The 17,346-nt window shown below is 38.2% G+C and overlaps 1 protein-coding gene across 4 annotated transcripts in view; it reads right to left on the reverse strand.

Moving 5' to 3' along the window:
• The window catches only part of epb41l4b (erythrocyte membrane protein band 4.1 like 4B), a 161,738-nt gene that overhangs the window by 24,699 nt on the left and 119,693 nt on the right, over positions 1-17,346 (reverse strand). For all 4 annotated transcript variants that reach the window (XM_088601442.1, XM_088601441.1, XM_088601443.1 and 1 more), the window contains 3 exons: positions 13,827-13,952; positions 11,830-11,894; positions 1,538-1,639 (listed from right to left, as the gene is read on the reverse strand). In XM_088601442.1, coding sequence (XP_088457568.1) covers positions 1,538-1,639; positions 11,830-11,894; positions 13,827-13,952 — 293 coding nt within the window. The remainder of the gene's footprint in view (positions 1-1,537; positions 1,640-11,829; positions 11,895-13,826; positions 13,953-17,346) is intronic.

Below are 17,346 nucleotides of genomic sequence, written 5' to 3' on the forward strand. Positions count from 1 at the left end.
GTACCAATTTCACCGAGCTCAGTGAAGGTGGGAAAATGAATGTGGTTCTCTAGCCCCCCTGTGTGTTTCTATTGTAAGGTCCACTTCCTTCGCTCTTCTAATTCTGGTCTCCTATCTGTCCCCAAAAGCCCGTCTTCATTCTATGGGTGACGGGGCCTTCTCCTGTTATGCCCCCAAGCTCTGGAACTCTCTGCCCAAGGATACCAGAGAGTCACCTTCTCTAAACTCCTTCAAATCCAGACTCAAAAGCTTCTTCTTAAGAAGAGCCTTTACTTAACTGGTTACATTAAGTAAAGGCTCTTCTTAAGAAGAAGCTTTTGAGTCTGGATTTGAAGGAGTTTAGAGAAGGTGACTCTCTGGTATCCTTGGTATCCAAGGAGCTGATCGTTGATGACAACAACCTCACCCTCAACGTCAGCAAAACCAAGGAGCTGATCGTTGATTTCAGGAAACTGCAAACCGGACATGCCCCTATCCACATCAACGGGACTGAAGTGGAAAGGGTCAGTAACTTTAAATTCCTTGGCGTCCATATCACCGAGGACCTCACATGGTCTCTCAACACCACCTGTCTGATCAAGAAAGCGCAACAGCGCCTGTACTTCCTAAGACGGTTGAAGAAGGCTAAGATATGTCCCCAGATCCTCACTAACTTTTACAGATGCACTACAGAAAGCACACTGACAGGCTGGATCACAGTGTGGTATGGCAACTGCAGTGCTGCTGACCGCAAAGCGGGTTACCCTCCCATCTATCCAGGACATTTATGACAGACGGTGCTTGAGGAAAGCTCTAAGCATCATCAAAGACCCCACACACCCCAGCTACAGACTTTATGATCTGCTACCATCTGGAAAACAGTCCCGGAGCATTCGAGCACGGACTACCAGACTCAGAGACAGTTTTTACCCCCGCACTATCAAACTATTAAACTCCCAGCCTCTCTCACTCTCACTCTCACCTATGATCTGAACCTCACAGTGCCTTCTTTCTTTCTTTCTTACCAAAAACCCAAACACACATTGAAAATCTACCTCTACCATACATGTCAAAAGCTCACTCCCCATAATTTCTATCCCTTTATTTCATTCTGTTGATGCATATTTTTTAACATAACCTGTTAACTTTTGGTTGTTTTGCACACTGCCTGTTATCTCTGTCTTTCTTTTGTTACACAATTGTATTGTTGTTGTTGTTTGTTTTCTTTGCACTACTTATGTCCGAGAGCTAGCTAAATAGCATTTTGTTATACCATATACCATGTTTATGAGATTATTGACAATAAACTTGAACTTGATTCTTTACCCCTCTAGTCCTACTATACTTACTGTAGTACCACCATCCACGGTCTCCTCTGTGTATTGTAATTGTGTTTTATCTTGTGTATTCTTTTTATTTATTGTTGTTGTCATTTTGTAAAGCGCTTTGAGAAGCCACCTTTAAAGGCACTATATAAAATAAAGTTTATTATTATTATTATTATTATTATTATTATTGTGAGCAGTGAGTGAAGTCCTGGTTGAACAGAATCACTCACAAGCTGTACTGCCTTATCAGTTTCTTTGTGCGAGCTGGACGAACGCCCTGCTTCTCCGTTGCTGTACTCGATGGGGCTGTCTCCTGTGGCGACACTGGACACCTGTTTTGAAAATCAAGCACAAAAATGAAGAGGGATTTAGTAAACAAACAACCAGGGTAGAGTCAACCAGTGCAAAAGCTGAGGTAGGCAACTGTCTCAAAGTTGCTTTCTGAAGTAAGTTTTTTCTCAGAAATCCAATCAGGGGTACAGTAGCCTTAAGTTAGAAGACGTGTCAGGGGACCAGGATCAGGTGGAAGAATATTAATGTGAAAACAGGAACTTTACATCACAAGTTGTAATTACACTATAATAAAATAGCACACGTTGGAAGATGTGGAAGAAAAAGCAGTTTTGCTGTTTTTGTTACAAATTGTGGTCAAATTTTTTTAACCTGTTTGATCTTCAAGAAGAAGAGCCAAGCGCTCTTGTACAAGAAAACGTGAGTCCGACTGAGCCTTTGGTGCTCCAAAATATCCATCTGCTCTGACACAAAACTTTGAAAAAGCATCTCAATAACTGGACTGTAACCTTTAGTTCACATCTGATCCTTCTAGAGAGTACAATTTCTGTGTAGACTGGCAGGAACTGAGGAAGCTGATTGCTGCTGGTGTTCTTGTGGGATCAGAGCTCAGCCAAGTGAAACCATCTACCAGCCTGATTAATGATGCTGAGACTGTGTAATGAAGCATTCCAGACACTTCAAGTGTGTTTCTCCTGAAAGCCATTCTTGCAGCTTCAAGGTAAAACCACATTGAGAAAAGAAAAAGTTTAAGCAGCAAACGAGATGGCTTACAAGGGATTCTTAATTCTTCTTATTTTTCTTTAATTTTGGCAGATTTGACTTTGTGCAACATAAAGCGATTACAGTATAACATTTATAGAAATGTTTTAATCAAGAAACATTACTTAATCATACTGTAACTCATTATTCTATAGTGTTTTTTATTCTTAGTGAATTGGGGGCATTAACACATCTGGAGGGCAATGTACACTTCTATTTTTTATTTACTATTCTATTTCCAGTTTCTCATCAGGTTTCCCATTAGTTTGTTCCTCGTATTATAAAAAGACTAATAATGCAAAACATTTAATGTACACTAATTCAGTTCCTTCCCTCAGTTGTATCAAAATGTGCCCCGACAGTCAGGGAAACTGCTAATTACATACTTAACATTTAAAGATATGCAAATTACAGAAGGCGATATAACTGAGTTCAGAATCCTGGCCCATATAAAGAGATTATTATTATTTGAGTTTTGGAAACAGGTGAGAGCAGACCCTCTCACACAGTGCAGAGCATAGTACCCTCACAAAGTATTGTAGAGATCAGTAACTCCCATCTCAATGAACATAATGACATAATGAAACCAAATGCCTTCACACAATTTCAATACTCTCTGCAAGTGTCTCGCCATATACCTTACTTCTGGTTTTAGATAACCTAGCTTTCAGCCATAAGCATTAATATAATTAATTCTGGTTTCTGTATATTGGAAAATATACATCAAAACTTACTGGAGCCACTGAATGAAGCATGCAAACATAGGAAAGTTTAAAATGAGAAAAGACCATTTAGACCATTTAGCTCATTTCAGCAGTGAATTGATACTTCTAGCTGTTTCCTGAGAGAAGCCAGCGTATAACATGGCTAGGCAGTGTGTTCCATACAGTATTTACACAAACATTTGCCAAGTTAAACTTCTGTTCTCAGTTCTAAATGTACTTCCACATAGTTTCATCTTGTGTTTTCTGGTTTGTGTTTTCACTGTTCATTCAGAAGACATCCACTGGGCTGACATTGTTAATGGCTCAGATTTTGCAAACTTCTATCAGGTCGCCTCATAGTCTCCTCTTTTCAAGATTAAAAAGGTTCAGTTCCTCATCAGGTCAATGTAGGACATCCCTTTCGTAGTCGTCTCTAGATTCCAGAGCAGCAATATCTTTTTTGTAACATGTTGAGTAAAACTGTACAAAACATTCAAAATGAGGTCTTACTAATATATTATACAATAATAACATATCTATGAGTTTATATCATATACATATCCGAGATGCCTCCATCGTTTCCATCTTCCACCATTTCAGCGGCTGCTCCTTAACATTCTATACAGTGGGGGCAGTCTCATCTCCTGCCTGGCCTTCTCCTGATCAGTCTGGAGGTTGCTGGTGTTGCTATTGGGTTTCCTCAGCTCTTCACTCCCTTTGTTCAGATGCCTTTTTAGCGTGCCTTCATCCTCATACTGCTATGCCTTACCGGCTTTCCATCTGCTGCAGTTCTGACTGCAGGGCCTCCCTCTTCTCCTTCAATTCATTACTCCATGTACTGTACTCCCAGAGCAGTTTCTTCAAATTAGCCTTCTGCTTGCTCTCAGACTGGCTGATGGCCCAATCAACAGTGTGGGAATCACGCTGTCTCTCTTCTCCTCTCAGTACTCGTGAACACAGCAGCTCAATTCCAATTGTCTTTCCCTCCTGTAGCTCTCACAAAAATGGCTCCTTCCCCCATTCTCTTCTTAGAGGAAAGGACTTCTTGTCCTCCTTGTTCTTATTCTCTAAACTGGAACCCAAATTCTTCTCTTCGTTAAGCACAGATTATGTTTACTTTTGCTTTTTCTTGTGTTTCTTACCTTTTTCAGCAACTTCCTGGAACTCAGGCATTACCTTCATCAGAACCTCATTCACAAAGTGAAGCTCTCCTGTTCCCAAATGCATCTCCTCTTTGCCCTTTGCTCTTCTTCATAAATGTTATCTTGTATATTGTGGCCATACACTACATACAGTAGGATGTGCATTAAGGGCTACCCTCTAGTGCAAGCTGCATATATTACATCTTACAGTAACTGGTCAGGTGACTGAGTACAGCAACTCATTTCCCACAATAAATTTGAACTGTCAAAAACTACAACATTCGTCAGAGAGATAGTGCAACAACATCCAGGATAGTACCACAGAATCTTTGTTTTTTCAGTCATATACAGAAGGTATGGATGGATGTTTGCCCCTTATGACTTCCGGCACTTAGGGGCAGCAACATGCTGTTGCTGTTTCTGTAACATTCGTTTTTTATGGGACAGGGTTGTTAGCCTTGTGCCCAGCCTCCAATATGGAGGACCTGGTGCACGACGTGGGACACAAACCCACTGCTCTGAGATTATGAGTCTCATGCTCTACCAACAGAGCGAGGCGGGGGCTCATACAGAAGGTATAACAGCAGTTAAATGAAAAACAAAAAACAAAACACTCCTCAAAAACTAATCCTTTTAAATGACAGTATCTATATCTTCAATCAGAAGGGGGCATAACAAGGGTCAAAGAAAGTCAGAACAATTTCATGGAGGATGCCATCAATGCCAGGACATTTAGGTTGTCATGTTCTGAATTGTCTCTTTTTGCTCAGACGGGATAAAGATGCCTCACGTGCAGCTGCCTCTGTAGAAGAAAGACTAGATAAATGAGAATACTGGAAAAACGTTCCCTATTTATATAAGTTAGAACAAATAAGGCAAAATATTTTGCTAGTCTTCATGGGAGACAGTATCAGCTAAAATGTGAATATTTAAAAGCAGGAATATTTACTATCTCAAAGCATTAAAAGCTGGTAAATGGCTAGGTTGAGTGATGATTCTGTCCTGATCTACATACAACATACTTGGCAATAAATATAAAATATAAATAGTGTAGCGCCTTCAACTGGCGCTGCGGCCGAAGTGCGCCCGGCTGGGGTACGCGGCGAGGGGCAGGGTGGGAGTAGTAGAGGCCAGGATGGGGACTAGGAAGGCCGTTGACCAGTGCAGCTGACCCATTGCAAAACGGGTGTACAGAGTGGTGAGATCGCCTGGATTCATGTAAATAGTTCCCTGGTTTCGCATCCCTTTTTTATACTTGTACCCAATAGCCACCCTATCCCTGTGTAACTGTACCCGAATAGACCCTAGTGTGTTGTGCTCTCTCGCTCTGGCTCTCTCGTGTTCTCTTCCTCTGTGCGTGCGCGGGAGTGGTGGTTGTGCTTGCTGTGCCGGACTCTTATCTGAAAAATAAAAGCGCCGTTTCTCATTCAAACGAGAGTCTGAATCACTGTGTCAGTCCTCGCGGAACCCGAAAATATTACAATATAAAAACAGCAGCTTTAATTCTTTTTAAACAAAGCCTAATTTCCAGTGTGGTATCATCAGAAAGAGTGAGCTGGTGCACATACTTTAGAAAAGATATGATTTCAGACTGAGTTCTTTTACAAAGATGAGATTTGTGAAAAGTAATGAGGCAAATATTGTAGCATTATTTTTAATGGAGACCTTGACAGCAGGTGTTCCAAATCCTGGTCCTGGAGGGCAAACACCTGCAGGCTTTATTTCCAGCTGAGGTTAATAACCTAACTGAAGGTATTTTATGTTACTCAAGTAATAGTTAAAAGGTAACTTCCAACATGTTTAAGAACAGTCAAAAGTTTTACATTAATCCCACTATTAAGTCAAGGGTTCAACGGTGTAACAGATCTTGACTGGATCACCCACCTGGATGATCTGACAGCATCCTTAGTGCACCAGAACGCACAACACACACCTGCTATTAGTGGAGAGGAGAACAGAGTGATGAAGCCAGTTCAAAGAGATGCGGATCATTAGGAGGCCATGATTGGTAAAGGCAAGGGGGAAATTTGGACAGGACACCCCTACTCTTTTTGAAAAACATCCTGGAATTTTTAATGACCTCAGAGAGTCAGGAACTTCGTTTTACGTTTCATCCAAAGGACGGCGCCTTTTTTACAGTATAGCATCCTCATCAATATACTGTACTGTGGCATTAGGACCCACACAGACTGCAGGGTGAGCGCCCCTTGCTGGCCCCACCAACACCTCTTCCAGCAGCAACCTTAGCTTTCCCAGTAGGTCTCCAACCCAGGTACTGACCAGGCTCACACCTGCTTAGTGGGTTGCAAGTTGTGAGTTGCAGGGTGATATAGGGTTTCTCTGTTTATTTCTCTCAAGTCTGTGGACACCTGAGGTTAGTACCTTTGAGGCTCTTCCAAGCAGCTTCTATTATAACTATGAAGGCAAACCACAGCAGCAGAAATGGCAATAGGAGTCACTCAAAATGTCAGAGGCTATCCAATACAACAGGAGCTATGCAAATGTAAAAAAAATCACACTTTAAGTCAATTGTATTAGCAGAAACAATGACAAACAGAATAAATTAGAACATTTCGTTCATTTGAAATTTCACTTTCAATGACATGGAAGTGAAGTTACACAAGACACTCATAAGGATAACTTTATACATTAAAAAATAAGGAAATGGAGAATGAAAGATTAGGTTTTAAACAAATAAGAACAGACTACTGAGACTGAAATGGTTGCCTTAAGTCAATAACTGCATTGTTTATAAATGGAACATTACATACAGACAGATGCACAAGCACACAGAAACAAGCAGGCATACCATCATCACCGTCTTAATTAATTATGTTAGAATGGTTGCAGAACTGCATTTCCATGGCAATTAAATAATTAAGTTAATTTAGCAAAGTCCTTACAGTCCTCTTTAGAAGCTGATTACAATCAATTTAGCACAGGCTCAGGCTGAGCAGTGACATGTCCAGGAATCTTCTGTAATTAAGGGATCTGGCACAAACTCTGCAGGTAACAAAAAGTTACCAATTGCGCATCTAGGGGGCTGATTCAAAGGCAATTTTATTAATAAGCATGACAATTTTATTCCATCTGATTGTGTGATCTTTGGCATAATTAATCAGACACACCACTGAAAGCATTGATACATGCGCACACATTTCTTAACTTTTTTCAAAGAAGGGTTTCTCTTTTTAATTGTAAAGTGTTTTAATGATTAATTTTTTCCATATTTGAATCTCCAGACTATCCTACCAATTCCCCCCACATCTTTCCTCTCCTCTTGTCTCTAAATGTACTCATTTTATACAGTAATGTAAGACTCTCCTGACCTGTTGTTCTTATTCTAATCTTCCAGATTTATGTACATTTTCCAAGCTTTTCCAAGATAATACATTTTTTTTACAATTTAAGTCCTTCAGACATTGTATTCAAATTTCATTAAATTTCTCTGCTCTGATTATATTTAACAATTTTTTTAATTAAAATGTGAAATTTAGAACACAGTCTGATGGGATCAAAACATAAAATAGAAAATGTTTCTCAATGCAAACATGACATAACTGACAACAGAAGAACATAAAAAAGTTAAAAAGGGATAGAAAACTATTTGAGCAGTATTCTATTTTTGGGTTTCTAGTACTTTTTGATCGAAGGATCTCATGCATAAATTTACTGAAGGATTCCAGGAAACCTGCATCAACAACATCCCTGGATAGGCTGTTCCATACTCCTACAGCTCTTTGTGCAAATATGTATCTCCTGATTCCTCTTTAATAATAGCTTTCTGGATGTAAACACAGTATTTGAATATCAAGTTGTTAAGAAATGACTTATTTATTCTTAATATATTGTAAAGCATAAATTAATAAGCTGGGTTTATTATATTTATAAGTGAAATAGGACTGGATGAGAAAAAAGTATATCACCACATTTCTGTTTATGCTCCTTAATTTCATAACATTTAATGTAATCATATTTTCAATTAATAGTTTTTATACTGTACATGAACATACTCCATCTTTTGAGTGCATGGGTGTCAGAGGCAGCTGAAGCCTTTAAAAGGCCTAATCCAACTTCAACAGAATTCTTTCTTACAGTTTCCATGACAACAAATAACACACATAGTTCTTCATTCTTCACACAGTTAAAAGTAAATTTTTAATCACCACCTTGACACTCTAAAACACTAAGACAGGGCCTAACAAAAGGTTGTGTGATCAATATTTTAAAGAAGGCTTTTTTCACCATGTTCCAAATCATTTAAACCAGAGGGGATACTTTGTTTTAAAATACACAATACACAGCAGTCTCGGCTGTTACCAGAGCTCAAAATAAAAAAAAGTGAAATAAGAAAACCCTCCCTCTACATACAGTACAGAGCCACAGACAGCAGCAGTCATTTCAGTGTGTTTTTTTCTGCTTTTTAACTTAAAAAATGAAATCTCTTGTTTTCATGCCATCCTCCATTGAATTCCTCCAGTGAATTTTGATAGTAGGTAGATACAAGACAAAATATACTAAAAACCTTCACTGCTCAAGTCATCCCTACAATTAATTATGCTACAAGGAACTTAAAGCTTTAAGTTTGATTTTCAACTTGACATTGCCAGTGTTAGAACTTACTTAGACCTTTTGCTGTTTAGGGATAACAGGGATAACAGGCCACAAAAAGTATCTCATCTAGGCTACAAACAGTCTACTGTACAAACCATGAAATAAGTGAATAATGTAAATGACCTGTCAGAGTTTTAAAAAACAAGGCTGGTGCTTCAAAAATATTCCTGCATAGTGAAATGCCAATAAAGGTTTAACAACTCTGTTCTTCAGAGGTATTGCTAGCAAGAAATGACACAAATCATTATAGTGTATCCAGCAAAAGATGTAACGTCTTTATTAGATCCAAAACAATATGACTGTTACTGGAAACTAACCAGGAAAGTCTTGGGATGACATGCTTTTAATCATCAAAAGAAAGTGTTTTAGATTCCACTGTCAGTTTAGTGCTGTGCTCAGCTTTCTCTCAGAGTCCTTTAAACATACAGATCCTTAGCTCTGACCTGAACCTCGGTTGTACAGGCCTGGGACTCTGCCAAGAGACACTCTGCAATCTAAAGTATGTGCCCCATGCAGAGTGCTGTAGTAATATTCCTATAGCAATGGGAGGGAGGTCAAGGGTTTGCAAATATTTATGACAATGACAATATAAATGAACTCTATTTCATAATGCTGAGAAGTAGAAGCATCTAAACAAGTCTATTTACTGTATGCTTTTTGTGTACTGTATATAAAGGCAAAGATACTGAGAAAATTCATAGGTTGTTAAAAACCCAATAACACCTGGGCTGTTTTTAAGCTGTACAGCGCCCTCCAAAAGTGTTGAGACAGCAAAGCCGTCAAAATGTTTAATTTGAAGTGATCTTAAATATTGGGGAACAATCACTCTAAGTAATGTCAGAAGTGCAAAATAAAGCATTTGGTTGTATGCCTTTGAAGTACAGTAATAAAACTGACGTCTATGACTCAATGACTTAAAAGAAAACCCCTTAATCATCTGAGATTTTTTTGCCAATTGGATTTATATCTAGATACTGACTTGGCCAGTCTGATAAAATCCTGGACTGCATTGGCTGTATATTTTGCTTTACTGTCATGTTGCTTGGTGAAGTGTTGCCCAATAGGTATAGAAGCATTTTCATGTATTTTTTGTAAACAAAATGTTTCAGTAAATGTCCAAATTCATTCAGTTGATGTTATAATCATTTACATCACTAATTAAAAGGAAACTGCAATGCTATTTTTATACAGTATTTCAGATTTACAATGTGCACTGAAAACCACAACGAAATTCCTGTGGTGAAATGTCTGCTGTACAACCTGAACTTAATTTGCTCGTACATCACATTACATTAGGCATTACGGTGATTAGTGAGCAGGAAGGGCCATTTCATGCTACAATTTGCTCAAAATTTTGCTCTCACCTGTGGTGAGAGCAGGGATTTGTGACAAAATGAGGACTGTACAGCATTTTCAAAAAAGTCGCGATTTTGTGATAATTGTGATAATTCTAAATTTGTAAAATTTTGCAATACCATAAATTAATTTTGTTACCAAGATTTAATAACTGGTCTGAGAAATTGGGACTACAGTTCCCCTTTTGACATGTGAGTCAGTGACAAGCCGTGACATGACCTCCACCTGGCTTCACAGAAGAGGTGACTTTCTTTGAAGCATCTTAGGTATTTTTATTTTACCTTTTTATCTCTCCATAAAACTTTCTTCCAACTTCCTCGTGGTTCATGTTTTGTAGCAGATTCTTGGCTTTTTTGTTCTAGGTGCTGATGAGAGTTTTACATCTTGCAATGCAGCCATCTAATTCTGCTGTCTCAATCTTCTGAACTGTGTATTTTAATACCCAATCTTCTGTGAACTGTGCATTTTGATACCTTCACCCCTGCACTCTGGAGGTTGCTGGACTGTTATTTTAAGATATTCCTTGACAGCTCTGATATTTGTATCATCAAATGCAGGAGTTTTTCATGGTCAACTTCGTCTTGGCTAATTGGCAATTATATCTGTGGTTTCCTTCTTCTTCAGTATATTCCACATAGTTGATTCTGACACCGAGTTTTTCTTTTAGTTTAAATTTTCCCTGCTTTTTTAACAGAATGTTTTATTTTTATTTTGACTTTTGACTATGGACTCCAAAAACTAAAGTCAAAGTGGGACAACTCTTTTATTAACCTATTTACCAAGAACAAATACTGTATCTGCAAGAGACATCTGTCATACAATTGCCTCAGTACTACTTCTCTTTTGAAATAAAGAGATAAAACACTACCACTTAACACTTGTTTAAATGACCAAAAAAATAGATAAAAGCAAAATACACAGGAATTGTACTTATCAGTCAATACAAAATCATAACAAAAGAAAAAGCTGGTGAATTTTTTTATACAGTACAGTATATACCCATTTAAAATTTATCTTATTTAATCTACACAAATCTACTAAACACTCAATTGTAACAAACCTACAGGAATTCATGGAATGGTTCAATCGCACATTCTGTCATAATCATAACTGGAGTTCACCCTGCTGGAAGAATGCAAAGGGATTGTCTGCAAATGTCTTTAGATCTTCATGAATGCTTGATCAATTTGGTGAAACTGATCAATACATATTTAGTGTATATACTGTATAAAATTATCTATAATAATTTTTAACAAGATTATTTTCACCCTCATTCATCCAAACAATAAGACCAATTTAAAATTATAACTATACCACTAGGTTTTCAAAGTAGCATTTTCTAAAAACGGCTATTATCACACTTAATAAAAGCTTTGTGGAGCTTAAGTGGTGAGGGCAGGATGAATTCGATTGTCACCCAAACAGGGACTATCATTCATGTTCTTAGAAAATTACAAAGTATAGCTCAGTGATAGAAAACGTAATGCATGTTTTCTTTAGGGGAGTGTATCCCTGGAACTGTTTTCACCAGATAAATAGAAACATTGTGGTGTAGTGCATTACTTGTAGAAATGTAAGGACAATGTAAGAAAATGTTAGCTGCTTTCTCAAATATGTCAATGGAGTGTAACCGTGGTGAACTCTTATACTGACCTGCCGTTGTGCTCCTGTCCTGCAGAGTTTCTCCAGGGGTCTGGGCTTCCCTCTTCTTTCAGAGCCTAAAAAGGAAAAAGAAGGCCAGTGAGCTTTTATCTTAATTTGGACAGAGTGTGGAGAGACCCATCTCTGGGGAAAAGGCTCATTGTGCCCCTTGCCACTACAATAAGCAGAAAACTAAGAAGAAACTATTATGCAATCCTATCAATCCTTCCTCTCCACTCCAAATGCATTCAGAAAAAGAAAAGAAATAAACTGATCTTCACTACTTTGCTCTTTAGGTGTCTCAATGCAAAGTTACAGAGAATTGTAGAAACCTACAGAGACTAAGGGATAATTATGGAGGGGTAAAGTGGCTTTTTGTTTCTATTCAATATAGTTCAAGACTTGGGTTAAAATGCAAACTGCTAATTTAATTGAGCTCTCAAAGGCCATAACACTAACGAAACTAACACATAACACATGCAAGGATTGCAACAATAAGTGATGACTACTGAGTTAAATGATGAGTGTGGTATGTAACTGCAGTTTTACAACATTAAAAATGATGAAGACAAAGGTTCAAGATAGACATTTGAAGTAAAACAACAGAAAAGCACGTTCTGAGCACCAGGATGTGTATGCCAGTTTCTCCCCGACAGGTGTCTCGGGTATGAGTGCTGGATGTGAGAGATGTGCTGAGTATAGGAATGTTATCAGCTGGACAGGTCACAATGTAATGTAGCATCTACTGTGTGACAAAAAAAAAACCTGGAGCCTTACGTGACATTTCAATTATTTAAAATGCACAAAAGAGCTGTCTACATCAATGCCTTGACAATACAAATCACAGATTATCCTCTGCAGCAGTGCAGTGCATTTAATTCATTACTCTGGCTTTCAGGGTTTGTGCAATGGAGTTAACAAATTAGAGCCAGGTGGTAGTAATTCAGAATCAATACTGTTTCAAGGATCATTCTCCTCCTAGGATGTGGAAAAATCGCATTTGAGCCTAGAATAGCACCAGTCTGTTTTTTATCAGCGGGGTGCACTGTAAAAGCAGCTTGAGTGTAGTGACAGGTACAGTATATGGGAATACCTAAAGCTGATTTTTCCTGGCAGGCTGCCTGAAAACTACTACTTAACACATTATGCACTTAATAAAGAGAACCGAGCCCACTTCTTGCTCCACTTATTGGCTTAGAATCCTGGTCTGTACTTGTAAGGAGCACTACATTATGAGGAATACACCAATTTTGTGTGTTAGGTGTCAGCCATGCTGTATCATGCTGTATGTTGCGTAAATGATTCAACAAATTCACTCACTGAGAAAGACTAACTTTTGCCTTGATTAACAAAATCCCTTCGTTGTGTATCTATACTCCTGCAGATTGTGCGCCAGAATGACACAATGTGTTTGATCAAGAAATACAGCTCTTTACTTTCAGATTGTGCTCAGAGAAACAGAAAAATAATTTTGTAATTAAGACACAAAAAGGAGTTATGGTACAAGAGGCTTATAAAATGAACAGAAGCAACGTCTTGACTCAAGTGCATTCTAAGTGTTTACTGCTGAGATCTCCTAGTGACACAGAGATGATGAAAATTAGACTTTGCCTAGTGTGATTATACACTTTGGGCAGAAAATCCTGTTGAATGCATTGAATAGCTGCATATAAGGTTTTTTTGCATAATCTGACAGATGAAACTATAAAGTCGTCTTAATAAAACACTAGCATTTTTCCATTTTATTTCAATTCCTTACGGGCAATGTCTACTAACTTGCAACCATCACATTCCAAAAATTAGTCTTATATTGTATTGGACTGTTTTTTCTCTGTTTAAAACTCTGATGATGAAGGTAAAACTGTTAGAAAAGATCAGCATAAGGTTAATGCCACCACCTGGACAAAATGCAAAATTGGGCAGTTAACACATTGAGGAATCTCCTGGTTAATTGTAAAAATACTTGAGTAACCTCAATCGTCTACCATCTTGTGTTTGCAGATTTCTACCTGAGTCCCCACTCTGAAGGCAGCGTCCATCTGAGCCTTGAGGATGTTGCACTTGAGATGGTCTGGAATGACAGATGGAGAGGACGGAGAGTGGAGGCTCTTCTCCGACAGATGTTTCTCCTCAGCCTGTAGTGTAAAGAACAGGGAATTGCTTTCACTTAGGAGTGAACACATTTTACACTCCCAGTCCATGCCCTTTGTTGTAACAAACAAATAAGTTCTGGACCCCGAGATGAAGCTGAACAAGTAAGTTTTATTGGATGCAATGAACAATACAATCAGAAATTGTTCAAAGATTATTGGTGCAGATGTCCAGTTTATATAACAAACTTCAGCCGTTTCTGCCACTAACTGTTACCATGGTAATGGGGGGAGGTCACCTGTGTTTGAACATTCTCAAGACCTTGAACACTTTGAATGGCTGGTCTCATCTTCCCATAGTAAGGGAGTCTGTAGCTCACACTTGGAATCTCTTATCAATCTCTTACCTTGCTATAACTCCAAAGTGCTGAAGCATGGAATGTTTTGTACCAAAAGAAGTCTTTGTGCAGCAGTTAACCCTTTTTTCACATCTCATATCTTTCTTCACCTTCCTCACACAATGTCTTTTCTACACTTTCTCACCTCTCCTGATTGAGGCACATCTGTAGGGATGGAGCTCTATTTCAGATGGACGAGAACCTTTTTTTTTTAAACTGTTTAAACATCTTTTATGAGAATGATAAGTAATACAAATTCTAAAATACACTGGTAGGGCTGTATCTTAAAATCTTCAAATGAAAACCTGCATAAAATATTTTCACTCATCAACCACTCTTAATTACACTGTAATATACTGCCCATATAGCTGAGATGGAGGCCAGAATAAACTGCAAATTAATTAAATACTACAGTAGGTACAACCTTTGAATATATTTTCAAATCAAATTTAAAAAATATATGTTGCCAGAAACATTCAGCTTATTTTCTATTGGCTTTGCGCTACTGTAGAGTTACCAGTGCTGTCAGTCTCCTGTTTTTAGGCCACTATGAAACAGGATTATGTAAGATAATGCAATATGTGAAGGGAGTCTCTTGTTGTCACTTCATGAAGTTTTGAGTGCGAGGTGTAGAAAGTTTCAGAATATGTAGCATAAGAATCCACAAAAAAAACAACCCACAATCATTTAAACTAGAATAGAAGGTGAAAGAAGCAAAGATTTCCTTCAAAAAGAAAGTTACATGGAGGACAAAGAACAACGGACAACCAAAGGGAAAACAAGAATGATCAGGTAATTAGATGCGGTAAATGATTAGAGTATCATAAGCAAATTAAATCAGGAACTACAAAATTAGCAGGCGATTATAATTTTATTGGAATCAACCAGCTGGGATAGAATGGTTTGTGAATAATAGAGTGGTTGGTGGTTTAGCAAAGTCTAAAAACATGAAACTTAAAAAAAAATGCTGCAAAAAATCAGATATTGCATAATTGAAGATGTGTTCACTACAAATTACAACACTTAAATATAGCACTTCACAGTAGATGTCTCTGTCAGTGATCCATCCTTCTGTATCTTGGTATCTAGAAATCAGAACAACATGGTTCTATGTACTATTAAGAGATTATATACATGAAAAGAAGTATCTGATTTTTAAACATACTACCCTGTAATTGGTTTTATTTTCAATTATGATTTACATAACAAAATAGAGGATGAATGAAGGACAAGATATTCAAACTTAAGTTATTTATACTCCACATAAAAGCTGGAGCGATGCAGTTGAGCTTGCCCCTGTGGGTATTGCAGTCCTATTCAAATTCCAGATTTCTTCAGTGAAACATTCATCTGTGTTTCATTGTTCCTACCCCCTCTTGTAGAGCACTTCAGTTAATGTACTGCATTAAAGTCCACATGCCAGATGCTCCCATGCCGACATTTCATGATGCTTAAATATTAGAGAGAGTTCTTGTGCAAGCTGCACACTGTGATTGTTCTGCTTTTCCATTTTGATTATTCTTTTTTGTCTTATTATTTGCTACAGATAATGATTCTGAGTGCAGTGTTGATGATACTGTGCTGAAGCTTCAGTGTTGTATTTGATGCAAATGAAGTCGTCCATATGCGCACAAGCGCAGGGGTGTAATCAGTGTTCATCTCTTTCTCAGGCTCTTGACAACTCCTCAAGCCCCCAGTGAACACTCCCCACCCCTCTTCCCTCCACTTTGTGGACTTGTACAAATGGTACATGCAGGCCCAATCAGTGCCTTAAATTCAGCCATGTCCAGTGGAAATGATTATTAATTGATGCTTGGGGTTTAAGATTTACCCTCTTCTAAGTTAATCTCAATTTCCTGTTAGCAGGATGAAGCATGCAGTTACATCATGCTTCTTTTCTCACACTTCTTTCTCATACTCATACTTCTCATACAGTTCCAATACTGTACATTGCACTCATTGCACAGGTGAAGCAATTTCTTACTTCCCCACCTGATCGGCTGGCTGCCTGATGGCTACCATACCTCACTGTGGTGAGTGCACTTCAGAGTGAAGGAAGTGGGTTCTTCCTCATACATAAAGCTATTTCGGGATCCTTCATGTTGAAAAACACGACACAAACACAATTATTCTCCTTATTTTAAGCAAAAGAGGATGTAATGAGCCTCATCTTATTATTTTGTGATTGTGGATTATTTTGAACAACTGGACTATTGGATCCAACCACGCTTACTGGCTGCTGTGGTTGATACTGCCTCTTTGACCTTGTTTCCGTACCTGTCTTTTGGCATTGGTACTTCAGCAGTCTCTGTCAGGAAGGACTGGTTGCTGGCAGTGTGCTCTGTGAAAGAGTACAATCGCTTGCAGTGTACCTGAAGTGAACCCCTGCTGGGTTTTGGTGAACTGAAAGACGATGTAGTTGTTCTTACTACGTTCTCAGCTGTGGTTTTATTTGGTGTTATAACGGTTTTATATACAATTACCAAACTCTTGAAGATTCAAAACCATGCATTCTGGGTGCGTAAAGAAGTTACTGAACTTTGTTGTGAGCTGCCGATTCTTTGGAAGGGATTGTAATTCTGTTTTAAACTGCATTGCAGCATCAAATCGACTCTTCCTGTTATTGTTGCTAATAATGCGAGATTCTATGGTATAAGATTGAAAGTAACACTGAAAGTAACGCTGCAGAAATGTGAGTCTATCTGGAATACATGTCAATTGTCTTCTGGTATCAAGCTGGAACTTTTTAATGCTCAGTCCCTGAGTAATAAATCCATGCTCCTGTATGATTGTATTGTTCATACAAAACGTAATATTTTGTGTATTACTGAAACTTGGCAATATCCCAAGCTCAATACACGTTTTGTCTCAGTTTTTACAGCTGGTCACGTATCTGTCCTCTGTTTCTGATAATACTGTTATTTTGAGAGATTTTAATATACATGTTGATTCCCCTGCTTCACCGTGTGTTCCTGAGTTTCTTAATGTTATTTACTGCTACGATCTAAAGCAGAGCGTCCTACCCCTTCACAGGGACATAC

The sequence above is a fragment of the Lepisosteus platostomus genome, chromosome 12 (assembly GCF_059453375.1).
Source record: "Lepisosteus platostomus isolate fLepPlt1 chromosome 12, fLepPlt1.hap1, whole genome shotgun sequence".
NCBI lineage: Eukaryota > Metazoa > Chordata > Actinopteri > Semionotiformes > Lepisosteidae > Lepisosteus > Lepisosteus platostomus.